This window comes from Lates calcarifer, linkage group LG6 (genome assembly GCF_001640805.2).
Source record: "Lates calcarifer isolate ASB-BC8 linkage group LG6, TLL_Latcal_v3, whole genome shotgun sequence".
Classification (NCBI taxonomy): Eukaryota; Metazoa; Chordata; class Actinopteri; family Centropomidae; genus Lates; species Lates calcarifer.
This window is the reverse complement of record NC_066838.1, coordinates 22,411,310-22,427,844: the sequence shown is the minus strand read 5'-3', so window position 1 is coordinate 22,427,844 and position 16,535 is coordinate 22,411,310. Positions and strand designations below refer to the sequence as shown.

The window sequence follows — 16,535 nt, the reverse complement described above, 5'->3', positions numbered from 1 at the left end:
CAATAAAAATGTCCATGTTATAAGATTCAAATTAACTTTGTTGAGTTAATGTTAGCAAATGCTTTTCTAAATGAAAAGCATTTGCTAACAGCAAGGGTATCTTCACGTACTCTGCTGAGACAAACAGTTTCATAGTAGTACGCCACTTATGGCACAGGAGTACTTTCTAGCTTCCTGTTCCCAGTTTTCTTATGCTATCCCTACTTTCTTCTTCATAATTGAACTAATTACTTCATTATACAAATCTGGTCTAATGTGCTTCAGGAGGCAGACAGCTTGGATTAACAGTGGCGCTAAGCAGCAATTACAGACAATTAGTTAATAAATCAACATTTAAACAAATTATAATGCCAAGCAGAACTGTATGAGCAACACTCTAAAGGGCCAAAAGGGCATGGATTTCAGTTTTGACTTATTACCTAACTGATGACCTAAATAATCTGACATACACTGCATGATTTTCTACATTAATATTATACAATTTGTTGCTCTTTTTGGATTAGATTTGTATTACTAACCTTTGAATTTTTAAGGAGAAAATCTTTGTTTCTTTTTAAAATATCTGGCATGTAAGGCAAAACCAGTAACATATAGTAATGGCATTTTGTACCAGTTTGTCTTTCCTCACCATGTGTCTTTAGACAACATTGTGTTTCACCTTGATCAGTAAGCCTCCCAGGTGGCACAGCAGAACTCTTCACGACAAAACTTCCTCTGTCCTTCAGTTTTCCCCTGCTGGCTGTTAGGATCCTGCAGGTGCTGACTATGACAGGTTCACCTGCTGTGGGCTCACCTGTATTTCTGTAACCAGTGAAGAGGAAAGCCAGAGTACTGTATGCCTGAATAACTCACAGAAACAACATGCCACATGGGGCCTGCATCATGGTTGTGACACTCCTTAGCATAGCCAAGGTCCCACCAGGGAAGCTTCTTTTAGTGGATAAAGAAAACTGTAGAAACACCTCAAGCCTGTTTAGACACACTGCATAACTTTGGGACTATACAGTAGAGTGCACAATTTCATATTCTATAAAGCAGAGTCTGATCATGTGATTGCCTGCAACCTGGTTCTTTAAGATGCATGTCATTTACAGAAGTCCTGAGCACCAGAATAGACCAATGTTCATTTCAAGCCATTCTCATGCAAAGGGATGAAGCAATCACAAACTTCATGGATGAATAGAGAAAGACTCTGACATGAAATTGACATTTACAACCACGGCAAAAGCCAATGTGTGAGGGTACGGTTTCCAGGCATATCTATTCTCATGTAAAATAGTTTTTTTTTCTTTTTTTATTCCGCTGGTTTCTTTGGGTTATTTAATAGTTTGCGGAGCAGCAGCTTATCAAACTGGATTCTCTGAGGAGGGCACATCTGTCTCTTGTCATTGGCTCAGCTCAGCATAAGGAGTCAAGTGTTTGTCTGGATGAAAATATAGATGGACAGGATGTGATGCGTGCCAAGGGGACACTCAGACAGAGGGGCTGTGTCCTTGATGTGCTGAGGCTGAGCGTTCTGCACCATGGCCTCTGGGGTGTGCTTAGTGTCACTAAAGGCTTTAACTTCCCCCTCCCTCCATTTGCATCTTCATTCATCTGCAGGGCCACTGAGGTGCTGCAGTCCCCACTCAACCATCACTCTCCCTTTGCTCAATATATATGGATCACAGGAAACAAGATCACAACACTGGCTCTTTTTAAGTCATAGTTTTTTTTTTAATCGCCTTGGCTCCAGCTCTCACAACTTTGTCTTTCATGGTTTCCTTTGGGGGAATCTGAGACTTCTTCAAAGTTTTTGGTACTGATCAGACAAGATCAGTCCTGCGGGTTTACAGATAAAGCCACAGTGCCATCCTGTGGTCACTACAGATCATTACAGCAGACAATCAACAATAGGAGTGATATTATATTTTAGAATTTTGTTACAATAACTCTACTTGTGAGCAGTTTTAAGTGTATATGATAAATCAGTGGGTTGCAAGAGCTTAAAATTATGTTAGTAATTTGTATATTGCTTTATGACAGTGATACCGAGAGAGAACAATTAAAATTATTGTTAAAAAGAAAAGAAAAGTCATATGACCATGCTATAGTTGCCCAACTGCTGGAACATATTCAGTGAGAAGTATTTTTACTTTTTTGCACGTTGCTACAAACTGGTACATACTGTGTTGTTTTTTTGCTTTACCTCTAAGAGCAGCTGTGGAGAAGCAGTTACACCAGTTGTTGTCAGTTGAATGAAAGAAACAGGTGAGTAGATGGTCATAATATGGTGCAGTTATACATCTGTTTTTAGAGCACAAAGCACACCAATTCACCAAGCAGAGGTGCTGTCACAGTAACTGGAAAAGGCTTCATGAGCCTAAATGGCCAAAGACGTGTGTAATGTCTGCATTTGTACGCGTACAACAAATGCACAAACACAAAGCTCTAATCTTTTCAAGTTTGTCTGAATTGCAGAAGACTCACATGAAAAGTGAGAATTCTCTGTCCGGATGTTTGTGCTGTGCTGACATACAATACTGCAATATGAATTTAAATTAACGTTATGACTTCAAAACAGAAATAGGTGATTAATGACTGATCATATTTGTCCCTAAATTTAATATCACACTGTTAAACTGTTCAAAGTCCGGGCAATAGGCTTCGGGTCAATCTTCATGCATCCAATGAATTAATTCAATTTAGCTCTAATTTAAAAGAGTTAATAAATCACCATGACAGTTGAATTCCCCTGATGAAAGGCAAGTGATGATGGAGAGGTAAACAAAAGCAGTAAAGGGCTTTGGATAATGGCTGCCTGCTTGCCTGTTTATTGAGATAAAAGCAAGAGATTTCTCCTCTGAGCTTCAGACAGGTGTGTTTCCTCTGCACCACAGACAGGCAGAGGCACCCAGGGGACACCAGACATCAAGAGAGCAAACCAAACTGGTCTGAAGAATGTTTTTCACTGCGATTCAAATCCACCAATATTACACTCCTCCATTCCTCCCTTATTCTCAGAATGTAAGCATTGTTTTTTGAGGTTAATGAGTATCACATGGAGAGCTGTGTGGGATGTATTCATGTGAAGTTAATTTGCAAACGTTTCTGCTTATGATTCTGATATATCATGCAGCTGAAGCAGGGGTCAATTCCACTAATGCTTGTGTGGTTAATGGTCTCAGCCTGCTCTATCTGACAGACATTTGTTGACTCACACATGGCTGGTCTCTGTTCCTGGAAGTCTTACTCAGCTGTCAGCTGAAAGCACGCAACAATTAAATTTTCAAGCCTGACTTTAAAAGTGTACATCACTGTGTAAAGATGTAACTGAAGTGTAACTGATGGATCATGCAGACATTTCAAGTGATCCTTTACTGTTACTGTGCATTAGGCTAATCACCACTTCAGACAGCCCTGTCTCCTGTTTACATGCATGAGGTTATAGCCATATATTCACAGCTATATTGACATGGTGTCAATATAGATGGACTCCTTGACAGATTGAATGTCAAATGGAGCACTGGAGAAAAATCAAAACAACATGAAATGGAAAGCTCCCCTTGAAATGATAAATCACTGTACAAATATAATATCTTGTCTGCTGAATTTTAGCTGTAGAAAATCATGAAAATCATCGGTATGATTCACCATACTGCATCAATGCTTTCCCTCATTTATGTCCTTCTTGGCCTGTGAGATTATCATGCAAGATTCTTAAAATTAATAAAGTAATTGAGCACAAGCTATCAAATTATGATTGTGTAATAACACTCACAACACCCCTGATGACATGTTGCAAAGCATCATGTGGTTTCCTCCCTCGCTGTAGTGTTCTAATGAGTTCCCTTAGCGTTGCACCACACTGCGCTGTTTTGCATTGTCTTGTCTAATTTCCCCACTGATATTGAACGGCTCAGTAAGGAGCTAGTATCTGCAGTCATCACACTGCAGTTTTTATCTAATAAGAAGACAGGAGAGCAAACAGTACCTGCCGGTCTGTTTAATGAGTTGATGGGATGATAAAACACTGCACTGATGACACTGACTTGCATATCTGTCCAACACGATAGCTGCAAATCTATCTTTGTCTTGACGGCATGTTCAGGAGGAAGGTCAAATTTGTTTATCTTTCCAAAGGTTTATCTTCTTGTCTCAGCTTTGGTTCGTGATACTGTTTCTGAAATTTCAATTAATTCCTTCCTTCAAAATAAAAATATATTACAAACATAAAAATACAGACCTTTTAGAGGTTTCCTGCAGCTTCAATTTCCAACTATGGTTGTTTGTAGCTCATATCTTTCTATAAAGGTCAATGGTTTTTGAAATAATTAAAACAGTGATTACTTTTAATGCAAAAATGGCAGCGTGAAATGAAAGAACTCATTACATATACAAGTTGCTAAAGAGAAAAACAAAAATGGCAAGCAGGTTGAGCAGTACTTTTTCATCAGACATGGGGTTGTGGCTTAATTTAACTGTAAATAATTAACAACCCTCTAGTCAGAGACACAGACTCAATAATTTTATGCCTTAATTAATCACCAGAGAATGTTCCATTGTTGGTGCATTTAATTGCTGTTGAACTACTGAGATGAGACAATACACAACATTAATTAATACCCAGTTATCAGCGGTCAGATTTGCCCTCAGCAAACTTTGTAAATAAACCCTGTCCAAAGACAATTTGCTGACATTGCACCATCAAGATTTATGATTCCCTGGCTGCAAAGTGGTGTGTTAATGAAGCAGAATAGATCCCCAAACATAGGTCTGTAATATGCAAAGCACAAACTGCTGTCGCTTGATCAATGTCAAACAGCCATTATTTAAATTTCCAGAAGTGGCTTTGGTTACTCTATCATCCTCATTTCCTAAGATGACTCTTACAAGCCCACAGCCTATTTGAGCAACAGTCTTTTAATAAAATTTGGCTCCCTAGCTTTTATTAAAGCGCTTGAAATTTAAATCTTGATTCTTAAAGGTCAGAGCTGAATATTGTCTCAGGGGCAGCTCTTCATAAAAGCAGGCAAGCACTAAATGACATGGTCCCATGACTCAACGAGGAGATACCCTCTGACACTATGCAATTAGTCTCAATAGTATGAAACCACTGGGCGTGTAAACAAATTTAATACATAAATCTCTTCGTCTCAAATTTCTAAAAGGGACCTTGTTAATTAAACCATCATGGTCAATGAATGTGCAAGGGGTGTAAAATTAATTTTTATGTGAACTTGCAATTACAGGGATTGAGAAGCTAGTCCATTATAACAGTATCTCATTTGAAAAAGGATTTAGCTAGGAGCATTTCATAATTCAATGTAATCACCAGTTGACCTCCAGAAAGGTTAGGGTTTTTCTCTACCTATAGCTTTACTGATAAGGCATAATTGTATGGCACAATATCAAGAAGGTCAAATTAAAAAGCATAATAGGCCAAAACCTACAGTAAATTTTGAAAATGAATAAAAGAATAGAAGAATAAAAGTTGCACACCATGTAATGAGGGCCAGGAGAGGTTTAAAAAAAAAAAAAAGGCAGACAAGTAGCAAAGGGTGGACTGACAGTGATGGGTGGATATATTCCAGAGCTAACAAGTGAAGGGTGTCACTGGTGTTAAATAAGTGTGTGTGTGTGTGTGGGGGGCTATATATTAATTGTCTTTGTATACCGTTTCCAGAGTTAGAGTACAAGCGCATTCAAAAATCAAGTGTTTTTATTACTTATTGTTGTGAATACACACTTCTGCTTAGAATTAGTAAGCAGTATGTATGTATGTATGGACAGAGTATGTGAGAAGACAGTCAAGTTCTCATATACATGCAAAAATTCAAAGACGAGATAGGCAGGGCAGAGTGCCATAATAGCTCATAACTATGTGACAAACAATGAATTATTTGAAGCATATTTTTTTTTCTCGATATTTCTCAAATTCATATTAATTAAATCAGGCTCAAGCAGAGGGCTTCTACAGACGGTCTGAAAGCAATCAGGGAGAAAAGAAAGACAAGGATGAGCTGCAGGTGATGAAATTAAACACAAACATGTTCTCTCTTTCTCTCTCACACACACGCGCACACACATATTAAGTGATGAGAGACTTTCCCAGAGCTCCAAATTAAAGCTGATGGCCATAGAAACCTTGTAATCACTTGTTGTGCCAAATTGCTGCAGAGAGGAAGGGGAGCAGAGGAGCAGATGTGTGCCAGAATACCTTAGGATGATTTCTTAATAGCTTCATAAATCCATTCATGCATCACAGGCATACCAACACCACTGTCAGCCTGCTGCTAGACTAGACACCACAGGCCTTTAAGCACCTGCTACACAAACACAAGTTAGTTGGCCCACATATTTTTCTTTGTTACTCTTTGTCACTCCACTGATGCAACCAGCAACAACTACAAGCGTTATTTTGGTTGTTGTGGCTTTATTCTTCCTTATGGAAAATGATGCAGCCTATGGTCTTTAATAGAGTTGAAGACAACAAAGCCATGAAACTGCTGATGCTATGTATTCCTCCTTTCATTTATGTTTAGCCTTCCTCAACGTCTTGCCTCCACAGGGATTTGGCCAGACTGCTCAGCTGGCTGTACCTCACAGCTGTGGCCATGCACACTCCAGTTAATTACAGGACCACTTCTGTATGACTGCGCAGTCAGCAGGTTCACTCCATAGTTATTGTGAGGGGTGGGTGAACTGAGACTCAGAGTCCCCCTCATTATCTGCTCAGACCTTACTTGTTGTTGGGGGTTTCTTGTGCTGGTATGTACCACCCCCCTGTGAGCAGAGTCGAGCACTGATTACTGTGGGCAACCACAAATTAAAACATTTTATTTGGGATAATTGATAGTCAGCAAAAAGAAGAACAGAATATATTTTGGCAACAATAAATTTCCATGAATTACAGTGACACTGAAGATTATTGTCAATATTTTTGGTATCTTTCTTCTGCGCATCTCCACTGCAGCAATCAGTGCTCAAAACATCTCCTATAAAAGTAAAACTACTGTTAGATATAGAATAATGACTTCATGATAAATAAAAGTAGTATCAGCTTTAGTAGGCAAACTATTGCATACCTGTTCCAAATCCATCTCCTCATTAATGTTAAAAGCAAGTTCCTGGCTTGCTCTCTCTGCCTGCAGCCAACAAAATGAACATATATATTTGAAGCAAAAAAACACTGACAAGTCTTTAAAAACAGTGGGAGTAGAATATTCTTAGTTTTAGGTCTGTGTTGACATCCAAAGTTTACATTACTAATTACAATCTGTAGTAACCTGTAATTTTATTTTCAGCTTTCAAAGAGCTGTTTTATTTTCCAGTTCAAAGCAGTGACACATACAGTATATAACCTGCTTTCATGAATCTTATACATTAAGGATTGTCAGTTTTTCAACACACTCAGCTACACTCTGTATGTGGCATGACCTTGGTATAACTTACAACTTTGTTTGTTGCAACACTCACTGTGTCACACAAGCCTATGTAATATTCTGTTTACCCTTGTTGGACCTGATAAGGTGACAAAGGCCGTGCTAAAAAGAGGAATTCCTTACAAAATAAACCATGCTGTTCTAGTCTTCTTAATCTCTCCTTAGAACCTCTGAACAGGAAGTGTTTGTGTGTGATGTTATGAAAAGGATTTGTATGATAACATTATTTTATTCAGTGGGGCCTACCTTTACGGAGGCTCGCCTCTCTCCAGAGGTGTGCTGAGCAAACAGAATGGCATCATGGACAGAAAGGAAGAGATTACTGCGGGCAATATTGCCGTTATCAAAAGCTCCTCCAGCCTCCAGTTCCTCATACACCTGGGCTGCAGGCAGCAAGACAACAAATATCAAACAAGGACTTACACACAATGTAACTTTGCCTGAAGTTCATTTGGTATTTAAAGACAAATACAATGACAAGAAGAAGAACACCGATTTGAGGCTTTAAGGTAATCAAGTCAATTACAGTTAGTTACTGTGGATCATTCATTTATCTCACTGGCATGAACACTCTATGACAAGTGTTTAGACATGTAGCCTAATGACTCTACCAGTGACCTTCACAGACCTGACAGACTCAGTGTTGTATGAATGAGTAGGTCTCTGTTGCCACTGTTCAGTAGGGCCACCAAGTGTGAATACACTTAAGTCATTTAAGATTTTACCTTGAACACCAGCCAGGTATAGTTTAATGCCCAGCATCTCGTAGCTTGAGTTCATCTGTGTGGGGAATAAAGAAGATTGTTCAAAGACATGCTGGCCTAAATAAAAATATCTTATAAAAAGGCTCAGTAAGGAACCCCAGGGTTTAATCTCCCAAATCAAAGAATCTTTTGCCCCAAAGGTTCAATATATTAACAAAAATCTGCACTGAAAACGTCATCTTTTATTATTAAAGGGTTCTTTGACCTGCCTACTTCAATTTAGACATTTATTGTAGCCTAGATATTCTCATGCACTGAAGCTCTCTCATGCACAGACATTTGACACATCAGAAATTAAAATTTAAAATTAATTATTTTTGAATGAACCCTGTAAAATGGTTTTTACTGAACCTTTTATGTGTGCCTTATGTATATGTATATACTAAAATATTGAGGCTAAGATTTTGTGAACCTACAACATCAACAGCTTCTAACCTTTATCAGTACTTTGATGCCCATTAGATCAATAAAGCAGACCCCTGCCAGGTCCAGGATGAGGGTGTGGAAGGGCATGGGCTGCAACTCCAGTGTCACAGCAGAGGGACTGGGTGGCTCTTGGTCAGGCGCCTGCTCACCCAGCTCAATGTCACTACAGTGGAAGTTGACATAACTGGTGGGAGGTTCAGGTTTGTTGGCACTGCTATCGTTCATATCAAAGTCATTTTGCAGTTCAAGCTGAGATATGGTCTAGATTTAGAGGAAATACATACAGAAAGGTCAGAAAAGGTCACAGATGTTTAACAGCAGAAATATGAAACGTAAAAAGGTTTTGTATGTGTTTTTATGATGTGTGTTTGTCATGTATTCTTAATCTCACCTGAACCTTCATGCTAACCAAAGAGCTGGGCTTTCTCCTTCTTGTCTCCTTGTCCCTTTTCTCATTTTTTGCCTTTTCCTTCTGTTCTTTCTCTAAGAACTTCCGCTTGGCCAGAATAAGTTTGCCAGGGTCCAGCCCAGTCTAGACACAAACATGCCTGTGTAAACACTCACACACCACATGAACACACTCATTCAAACCTGACTAACTGTGAGTGATTGCAAAAGAGGTCATTTATTCACTGTACCTTTTTGATTACCCTCTGGCGAAATATTTCAGCATTTGCAAAATAGAGTGGTGAACAGTAGTTCACTATTTTAACACCCGTTACTGACACGACCTGTGGAATTATTACAAAAATATAAGATGTAGGTCCACCTACGTAATGTGTAATGAGAAAAAATACACAAAAATATTTTGTTATCATACCTTAGTGTACGCCTTCGGGTTTTTGTAGATATCTGTATCCATAACCTGGACCATTGCTGAGCCATTACGACTAGAAGGAACACATTATTAAAATGAGTAATCCATTAAAATACACTTCACACCCTGCTGCTTTGTATTTTTTAATATGGTTCAAATATAGCACATATTGCATGGAGTTTACTCACAACTGTGTTTTGAATATCACTACCAGGATGGAAAAGCCCACTCCGATCGCAACTCCATAAGGCAAGCTAAGAAAGAATGTGGCCAAGAATGACACAACCCACACAAACTGCAAGAGAAAGAACAATAGAGTGAGGAAAAAAAAGGAAAACATTTGGGGAAATGATACTGTGTTGTTCTGCAATACTGCATCCAAGGCATGGCTTTGACTTACACAGTCTAATTTGCTCTTCTTCCATAAGTAATAGGGGTCAGAGAGCTGAAGGAGTGTGTTTTTCAGGTTGACTGCAATTAGAGCTCCAAGCACTGACTGGGAAGTCAAAGATAATATAGACGATATTAATCATGACAATCTTTCTTACCTCTATTTAAATGTTTTGTATAATATTTCAAGGTGCTAATATCATACTCTTACGTCCACCTACTTTTGGAAGTGGTTTCAGGTAGGCTCCCAATGCAAGCATGGTAATCATTACGACCAGCATCACACACAAACTGGCAAACTATGAGAGGGCAAAGGTGCAGCAGTTTGTTATGTGGTATTCTTGTTGTTTGCCTTCATTAAATTACAGGCAAGACTAAATTACAGTTACAGCTGGTGAAGTAACACAGCACTCACCTGTGATGTTCCCCCAGCACTGTCTACAGCCAGGGTTACAGACAGGGCACAGCAGATCACATGGATTTTAAAGAAGGAGCCGAGGAAATTGCTGCAGCCAAGAGCCAACATTTCCTGTACAAGACCATCCAAGCGGTGTTTCCAAAATGGAATAAAATGCACATTTCCAACTTGTAAAAGAGATACAGTTTTTCTACCTGGTTGGGATCCACATCATAGCCATGCTTGGCTGCCAGTGTCCTGCCCATAGCCAAGTTGATGACATACCCCACTATTGCCAAGGAGAAAGCTGTGCTCAACATGTCTTCCCACTGACTCACTGTTGGCAGGATTGGTGCTGGGAAACTGGAAAATAGAGACAAGAAATCTAAATTGAACAGTAAAAAACTAGTTGCATGAGTAATTACAATAAATAAAGCAGCCATTGATAATGAGCGTGCTGATATTTGCTTCACCCCAGAGGGATTTCCCCCACTATGTCCATGTGATAGATCTCAGGAAGATGCAGAGGGCCTGAGATGGCTGTTGCCACCACCACCTGTGTAGAACAGCAAAAGGGAGTAATCACCACTATCATCTTTATGCTGTGGTACATAGAGATCTGGCCTACAGCTGCATGAAACTGAACAGAAATTTAAAGAGGTGCACACTGGGAAACAACAAGCCATACACTACTTACAATAATGATCTCCATAGGAATGGGGAAGGGCAGCTTGTGGCGGTAGCGTGCACTCAGCTCCTTCACGATAATCAGAACAACGCTGCTCACCAGAGCAAATACTAACGACGCTATGTTGGTATCAGGAAGGCCAGCTATAATATCTATGAGAGTCTGTGACACAGAATAAAAATTACATATTTTGTTGGCAAATCAACCACCAAAGCCTTTTAATGTTCTTTAATCAGTACATGAAACAGATACTTACATATACAACAGCCAGCGGGCCACTATAAGGTGGCACTTTGATGCCAAAGATGTATTTGAGCACTGAGATGAGGATCTGCAATCCTGCAGCAGTCATGAAGCCTCTGACGAAGGATTCAGACAGATAGATGGCAACAAAGCCAAACTGCATAAAGCCAAGGCCAATCTGTGTGGATACAAGTAGTTTCCAATGTGTCATTTTTAGATTAAATTGTACCTCTCATTTCTTTAAAAATTCACTTTAGAAAACTGAACTTTTCCTGGCACAAGTACCTGTATGATCGCAGTGAGGCAGGCCAGGGTTCCAGATATTCCCAGGCGAATCTCATTCATCCTGTCTGTGTCCACTATTGTAGTATTGAGAGTGGCATTGAAATGACCAAAGTCTGACTCCGGAGCCAGCCTAAGACACACGATTCCCACCATAATGCTGAGGACAGCAAAAGTACCTGGACATAGGAAGTAGTGTGTCACATCTATTTTCTTTGTCATACTGCACACTGGGCAGAGTCAGGCTGAGTGCAGCAGATCTGCATTGTGCAGCTCTGGCAACTTATCACTGTCATCCTATGAAATCGCAGTAGATAAATCACTCTGATTTACCTGGAACCATCTGGTGAGCAGTGCCCATGAAGAAATACGGGATGAGGGGGAAGAAAGACGAGTAGAGACCATTGACGGGAGGGAGATTTGCCAGGAGGGCAAATGCCATGCCTAGAAAGAACAGAAACCTTTTTATAACTGTCAAATAAATCATGATCACATATAGAAAAAAACAGGTTATACACTGGAGCCAACACTGCAGCAGCTTGCATCAGTCAGTGGGTATTACACAGAAGCATCAGAGAGAGGAGAGGATTGGCTGACCTTGGGGAACCTGAATGGTGCCGGCGCTGACCCCGCTGATGACATCACACAGCAAGTTTTCTTTCGCTTTGTACTTGGGAAGCCAGCTCAGTACAGGCAGATGTCTGAATAACAAGCCCTTCAGTCTCGGCAGAGAGCATCTGACAGAAACAAACGAGAGAAACTCTCTGAAAAGCTCTGGTTTTCTTGTTTTTACTTTGAAAAAGTCCATAACACATGTCTAAACTTTGTATGGAATCATAGCTACAGGGCTTTCTACCGTTTGATCACAACACAAAGCTTGCCAGAGGTAGAATTTGTGTGATAGGAAGACTTGTAGTTCATGTTGACTGTGCGGTGAGATTGTAATTCTGTACCTGAAGAGTTTCTTTACTTTCTCTCCAACAGGGAACTGTCTACTCCTCTTGTCAAACTCTCTGTCGAAGTCTGGGAGGTTATATGCCGGCCTGTCAATCACATAACGTGGGCGGTCCTGTTGCATGGCTAAAGCACATTGAAACATATTAAAGCCACGAAGAAAACTTTGTAATATTGTATTCTCAATGTGCAATTTGAGGATTTACAAGAAATAACAAGTAACACAAATGATTCAACTTCCAACAGTACTCTAACATATTTATCAGTTGTAGCATTGAGTCTCATAACATCTACTTTTTACAATCTAGAAAAACATCAAGGCAGCATTACTACAAGATATATCTTAGCACAAGTGATCTGAAATCATATCTTTTTAAATACATTTTCTTCTATTAATCTTGAGGGTTGCACTTGCAGTGCTGTTCTAGATTTAAGAGGCATGTTTCACGTGCCAAGACCCTAATCTAACCTTGACAGGTGAAGGACCAGCCAACAGGTTGGAGGACTGCTAAAATATTTGATCAGCACCAGGTAAATAATAGCACACACACACAAGTTCACTCTGTCTTCAGTAATCTTACACCCTGCATGCAGGAAAAAATGGCATTATTTTTTACCGCTTTCCATATTTTAGAACAAAACCTATGATAATGACTGAAAATCTACACTTAAAAATCATAGGTGATTTAGCTTTAAGGGTTAACAGATGGTCAACAGGACATAAAGCTGGAGATGAAGAGAGTTAACATCACAATATGACAAAAGGAAACCCACTGACAATACAGTGTACAGTATTTTCAATGACTTACAGTCAACAGGAGCCATTGGCTAGAAGTATCTGCTCTACATAATCTGTAAATGTCATTCCTACAAACATATACCTATATTTACTGATAAAATGATAATGAGTTGCAAGTAAAAGGCCAACACATCCATTATTACCATCTGTTTAGAAGAACTGATTAATGTCAAAGCAATAAGACAGAGGAAGTGTGAGAACACAGCACTGTACCTTATTGTTGAAGCACAAAGTCTGAAGGCATTTGGCTCAGATGTGGGTATCACTCATTTGCTTGATTACTTATCAGGTCACACTTAAGACTCTTTACACGTTGTGGGTGGAGCCTAAGAAACTGAAAATCAAACTTACAGGAAAACACAATTGAATCACTTACACCACAGATTTGCAAGGATGCTGCTGTGTGGTGTAGAGCAAGACAACATGGTGTAATTAACAATAAATGTATCTTTAATGGGTTCAGTTTTTATATACACACACGTATCATTCTTACATTCATTCTCTCATCAACAAAAATACAATTTTCCATGTTTTATGGTAGAAGGCAGACATAAGCTACAGCTGGAGCAAAACCTTACAAAGCCTACTTTAACTTGACTTACACAAATCATACTAACTGTAAAATAAATGATACATATAAATAGTGTATTTCAACATTGAAAAGGGTTAGACATGAATGACAACATGTAACACATGATTTTCTTTTCCCCCACTGTATCAGGATCTGTGTGCAAAACAATGGCATCAATATCAAAGACTAAAGTGCAATTATTTATCAAATCTATTTGTTTTTTCTCTTATGAGGAATGTGTGTAGACTATGGATGGAAAAAGGAAGTCTCCCCCTGGTGGAACAAAAGATGGAAAGCACAAATTCCACAGGAATGCCTTTTCTTTGGGCGTGATATACAACTCAAACATTCAGTTCTAATAAATAAGTATCAAGTGAGAATTAAGATACACTTTCCTCCTTGGGATCGTACATTAACTAGTATCTGTAAAAAGCTGTGGATGAGAGTGCAACTATTCAAATCAGTGGTTGAATAAAAAAAAAAATCTTCCTAAAATTGCTTCACTAATGATGAATGGAGCTAAAAGACTAACTTTTCAGACTACAACAGTGACAGAAATGAATATTCTGTGGTTCAGGGCTGCAGCTATTCATTTCACGCTCATTTGGGTAAAAACAATCAAGCACTCCAACATACACTGTCAACCTAGAGTGGTTTTAGGTAGGTGGTTTTGGTTTTGGTTTGAGAGTATTTTCATTTTCGTTTTAACAACTAATCGTTGGATTAAAATCTGTTATGCCAGGGATTTCCGTTAACATATTAGTTTTTTGTTTTTGTTGTTTTTTCTTGGATTAAACAATTCCGAGATCAAATCTGTGAAAATCCCTCGATGTCTCTTCATTCATAGCCTCCAGCAGTTTACTCAAAAGCAGTTCCAGTCTTCAGAGGTTTAGACTTATGACTACAACAGGAATATAATAAGTAGGTCATTAAAAGTAGGAGAACAGGTTACAATACAAAGAACTTGTTAAGCAAGGGCAACAAGTGCAGCTCCATGTGTTAAAAGTCAGATGACTTTTAAATCTAGCCATGTCTGGTTTTCTTCCTCTGTGTCACAAAAGCTCCTTGACCAGCTCCTGCTGGCAGCCTAAAAGCCCTCAAAGTCCATCACAGTCTATAAAATCAGCACTGACTAGAAGTCGCTGAGGATGCTGATATCTGCAAACTCCTGGCGGTATCTGTATGAGTACAAGGCCAAGAGGAAGGACCATTTGAGAGTCAGGAAGCTCCACACACAAGAGAGGTAGAGGCTCCTTGGGTCAGTAGGAGCTGTGGGACAGAAAGAGCAGGAAGATTAATATTTTCATTTTAATTGTGTGTGTGTGTGTTGTTCATAATATATATCTGTGTGATACGTTCTCTATCATATTGAATATTAAACATTATAAACTAGGAACAATGGAAGGAGGGTTTTACATTGCTTCTGTGTGATGGCCAGAGTGAGGAAGGTGATGAAAGCAGCCACTGCCAAAACTGAGAAGAGCACGCCAACACCAATGAAGAACCTGAGCCCTTTGAGCCAGGTGCGCCAGTAGTCCTGCACATACATGATGTGTGTGACGAGAGCCCAGAGCGCTAAAACTCCTGTCAAAAGAGACAAACACTCCTGTCAAAAGAGACACTATATCCAAATAACTAGAGCATCATATTTAAAAAAAAAAAAAAAAAAAAAAAAAAAAAATCCATCATATACTGTACAGGGCTGAAACTAGTTGAATTTCATTACAAGAAATGTGTAATTTGTAAAATCTTTTTTAAATCTTTTAATCTGTAAAATGTCAGAAAAAAGTTAAAAATCCCAATCACAGCTGTTCATTTGGCACTGTTTGGCAACCATAACTAACTGCTGTAACTGTGCATATTACAACTAGGCCAACAAATCAGCTGTGCCAATATATCAGCCAATATTACCTTATGTTGTGTATATGTTGGCCACTGCAGTACAGAAATGTCCGATAGGTTTGAGGTTATTTAATGTCTCCATTACACACCCTCTCACAGAACACTGGCAAGTTGATTTTTCAAATGTAAAATATCCCTCTCAGTATGTATCTTGGTCACACTTTAAAACCCAGAAGAAATCTGTGGGACCTGTATTAAGATTATTGAGTAAATTCTGTTTGTATATTTATTTAATTATTTATAAAATTACTATCGTCCTATATTGGATTTTTTAAAACCACCAAATGTTGATATCAGCCTCATAACTCCAGTATCGGTCGGGATATTAATACATATGAAGGTGTAACAACATTAGTAACTTGCATGTGCTAATAGCAAATTGTGTGTTGTTAAGACTTCAGCGACAAGAGAGAGACTAAATATAAAACAGAGAATATAATAACCATCTTTAAATGCTGTGGTTAAGATGGGATACTGTTTAATGGTGCAGGCCTGCGTATTAAGGATTAGACAGGCTAAGTTAAATGCTATGCTATCATGTGAGAAAGACGAAGCTGCCGATCACAATAACATTAAATGTTGACAATTGCCGCTATAGGTGTGTTAACATACCTGACAGGCCTCCCATGGCCGCCGTCCATGGCTGTTTATAGGCAATATTCCAGACCAGGAAAGCCGAAAGTCCCACCAGGGCACCAAAGGTAGCATAGCCTATGCTAATGTAAATCCTGCTGATTCCCATTGTAAGATGTAACTTCTGCTACCTTGAAGTTTGTAACAGGCGTTAGCGACAAAAGCGTATGTTAAAATAACAGACTGGTGTTCAGCTACATCAACAGCTTACCGCCACATTATGTAATATCCTTGATACTAACGAC

General features: G+C 39.1%; 2 protein-coding genes across 2 annotated transcripts; both read right to left on the bottom strand.

Moving 5' to 3' along the window:
• Positions 1 to 5,933: 5,933 nt before the first annotated feature.
• Positions 5,934 to 13,526, bottom strand: LOC108886551 (solute carrier family 26 member 9). The gene is made up of 21 exons (XM_018681509.2): positions 13,398 to 13,526; positions 12,385 to 12,511; positions 12,029 to 12,168; positions 11,765 to 11,875; positions 11,435 to 11,610; positions 11,163 to 11,327; positions 10,916 to 11,068; positions 10,692 to 10,774; positions 10,434 to 10,581; positions 10,237 to 10,350; positions 10,043 to 10,120; positions 9,832 to 9,927; positions 9,620 to 9,726; positions 9,435 to 9,504; positions 9,253 to 9,345; positions 9,006 to 9,146; positions 8,624 to 8,875; positions 8,150 to 8,204; positions 7,671 to 7,807; positions 7,068 to 7,127; positions 5,934 to 6,977 (listed from the first exon to the last, which is right to left on the bottom strand). The coding sequence occupies exons 2-21, from the start codon at positions 12,507 to 12,509 to the stop codon at positions 6,966 to 6,968; spliced, it is 2,316 nt and encodes a 771-aa protein (XP_018537025.1). The 5' UTR covers positions 12,510 to 12,511; positions 13,398 to 13,526; the 3' UTR covers positions 5,934 to 6,965.
• An 85-nt stretch (positions 13,527 to 13,611) lies between these two features.
• Positions 13,612 to 16,413, bottom strand: slc48a1a (solute carrier family 48 member 1a). Its single transcript, XM_018681699.2, has 3 exons — positions 16,270 to 16,413; positions 15,172 to 15,339; positions 13,612 to 15,024 (listed from the first exon to the last, which is right to left on the bottom strand). The coding sequence occupies exons 1-3, from the start codon at positions 16,397 to 16,399 to the stop codon at positions 14,888 to 14,890; spliced, it is 435 nt and encodes a 144-aa protein (XP_018537215.1). The 5' UTR covers positions 16,400 to 16,413; the 3' UTR covers positions 13,612 to 14,887.
• Positions 16,414 to 16,535: the final 122 nt, after the last annotated feature.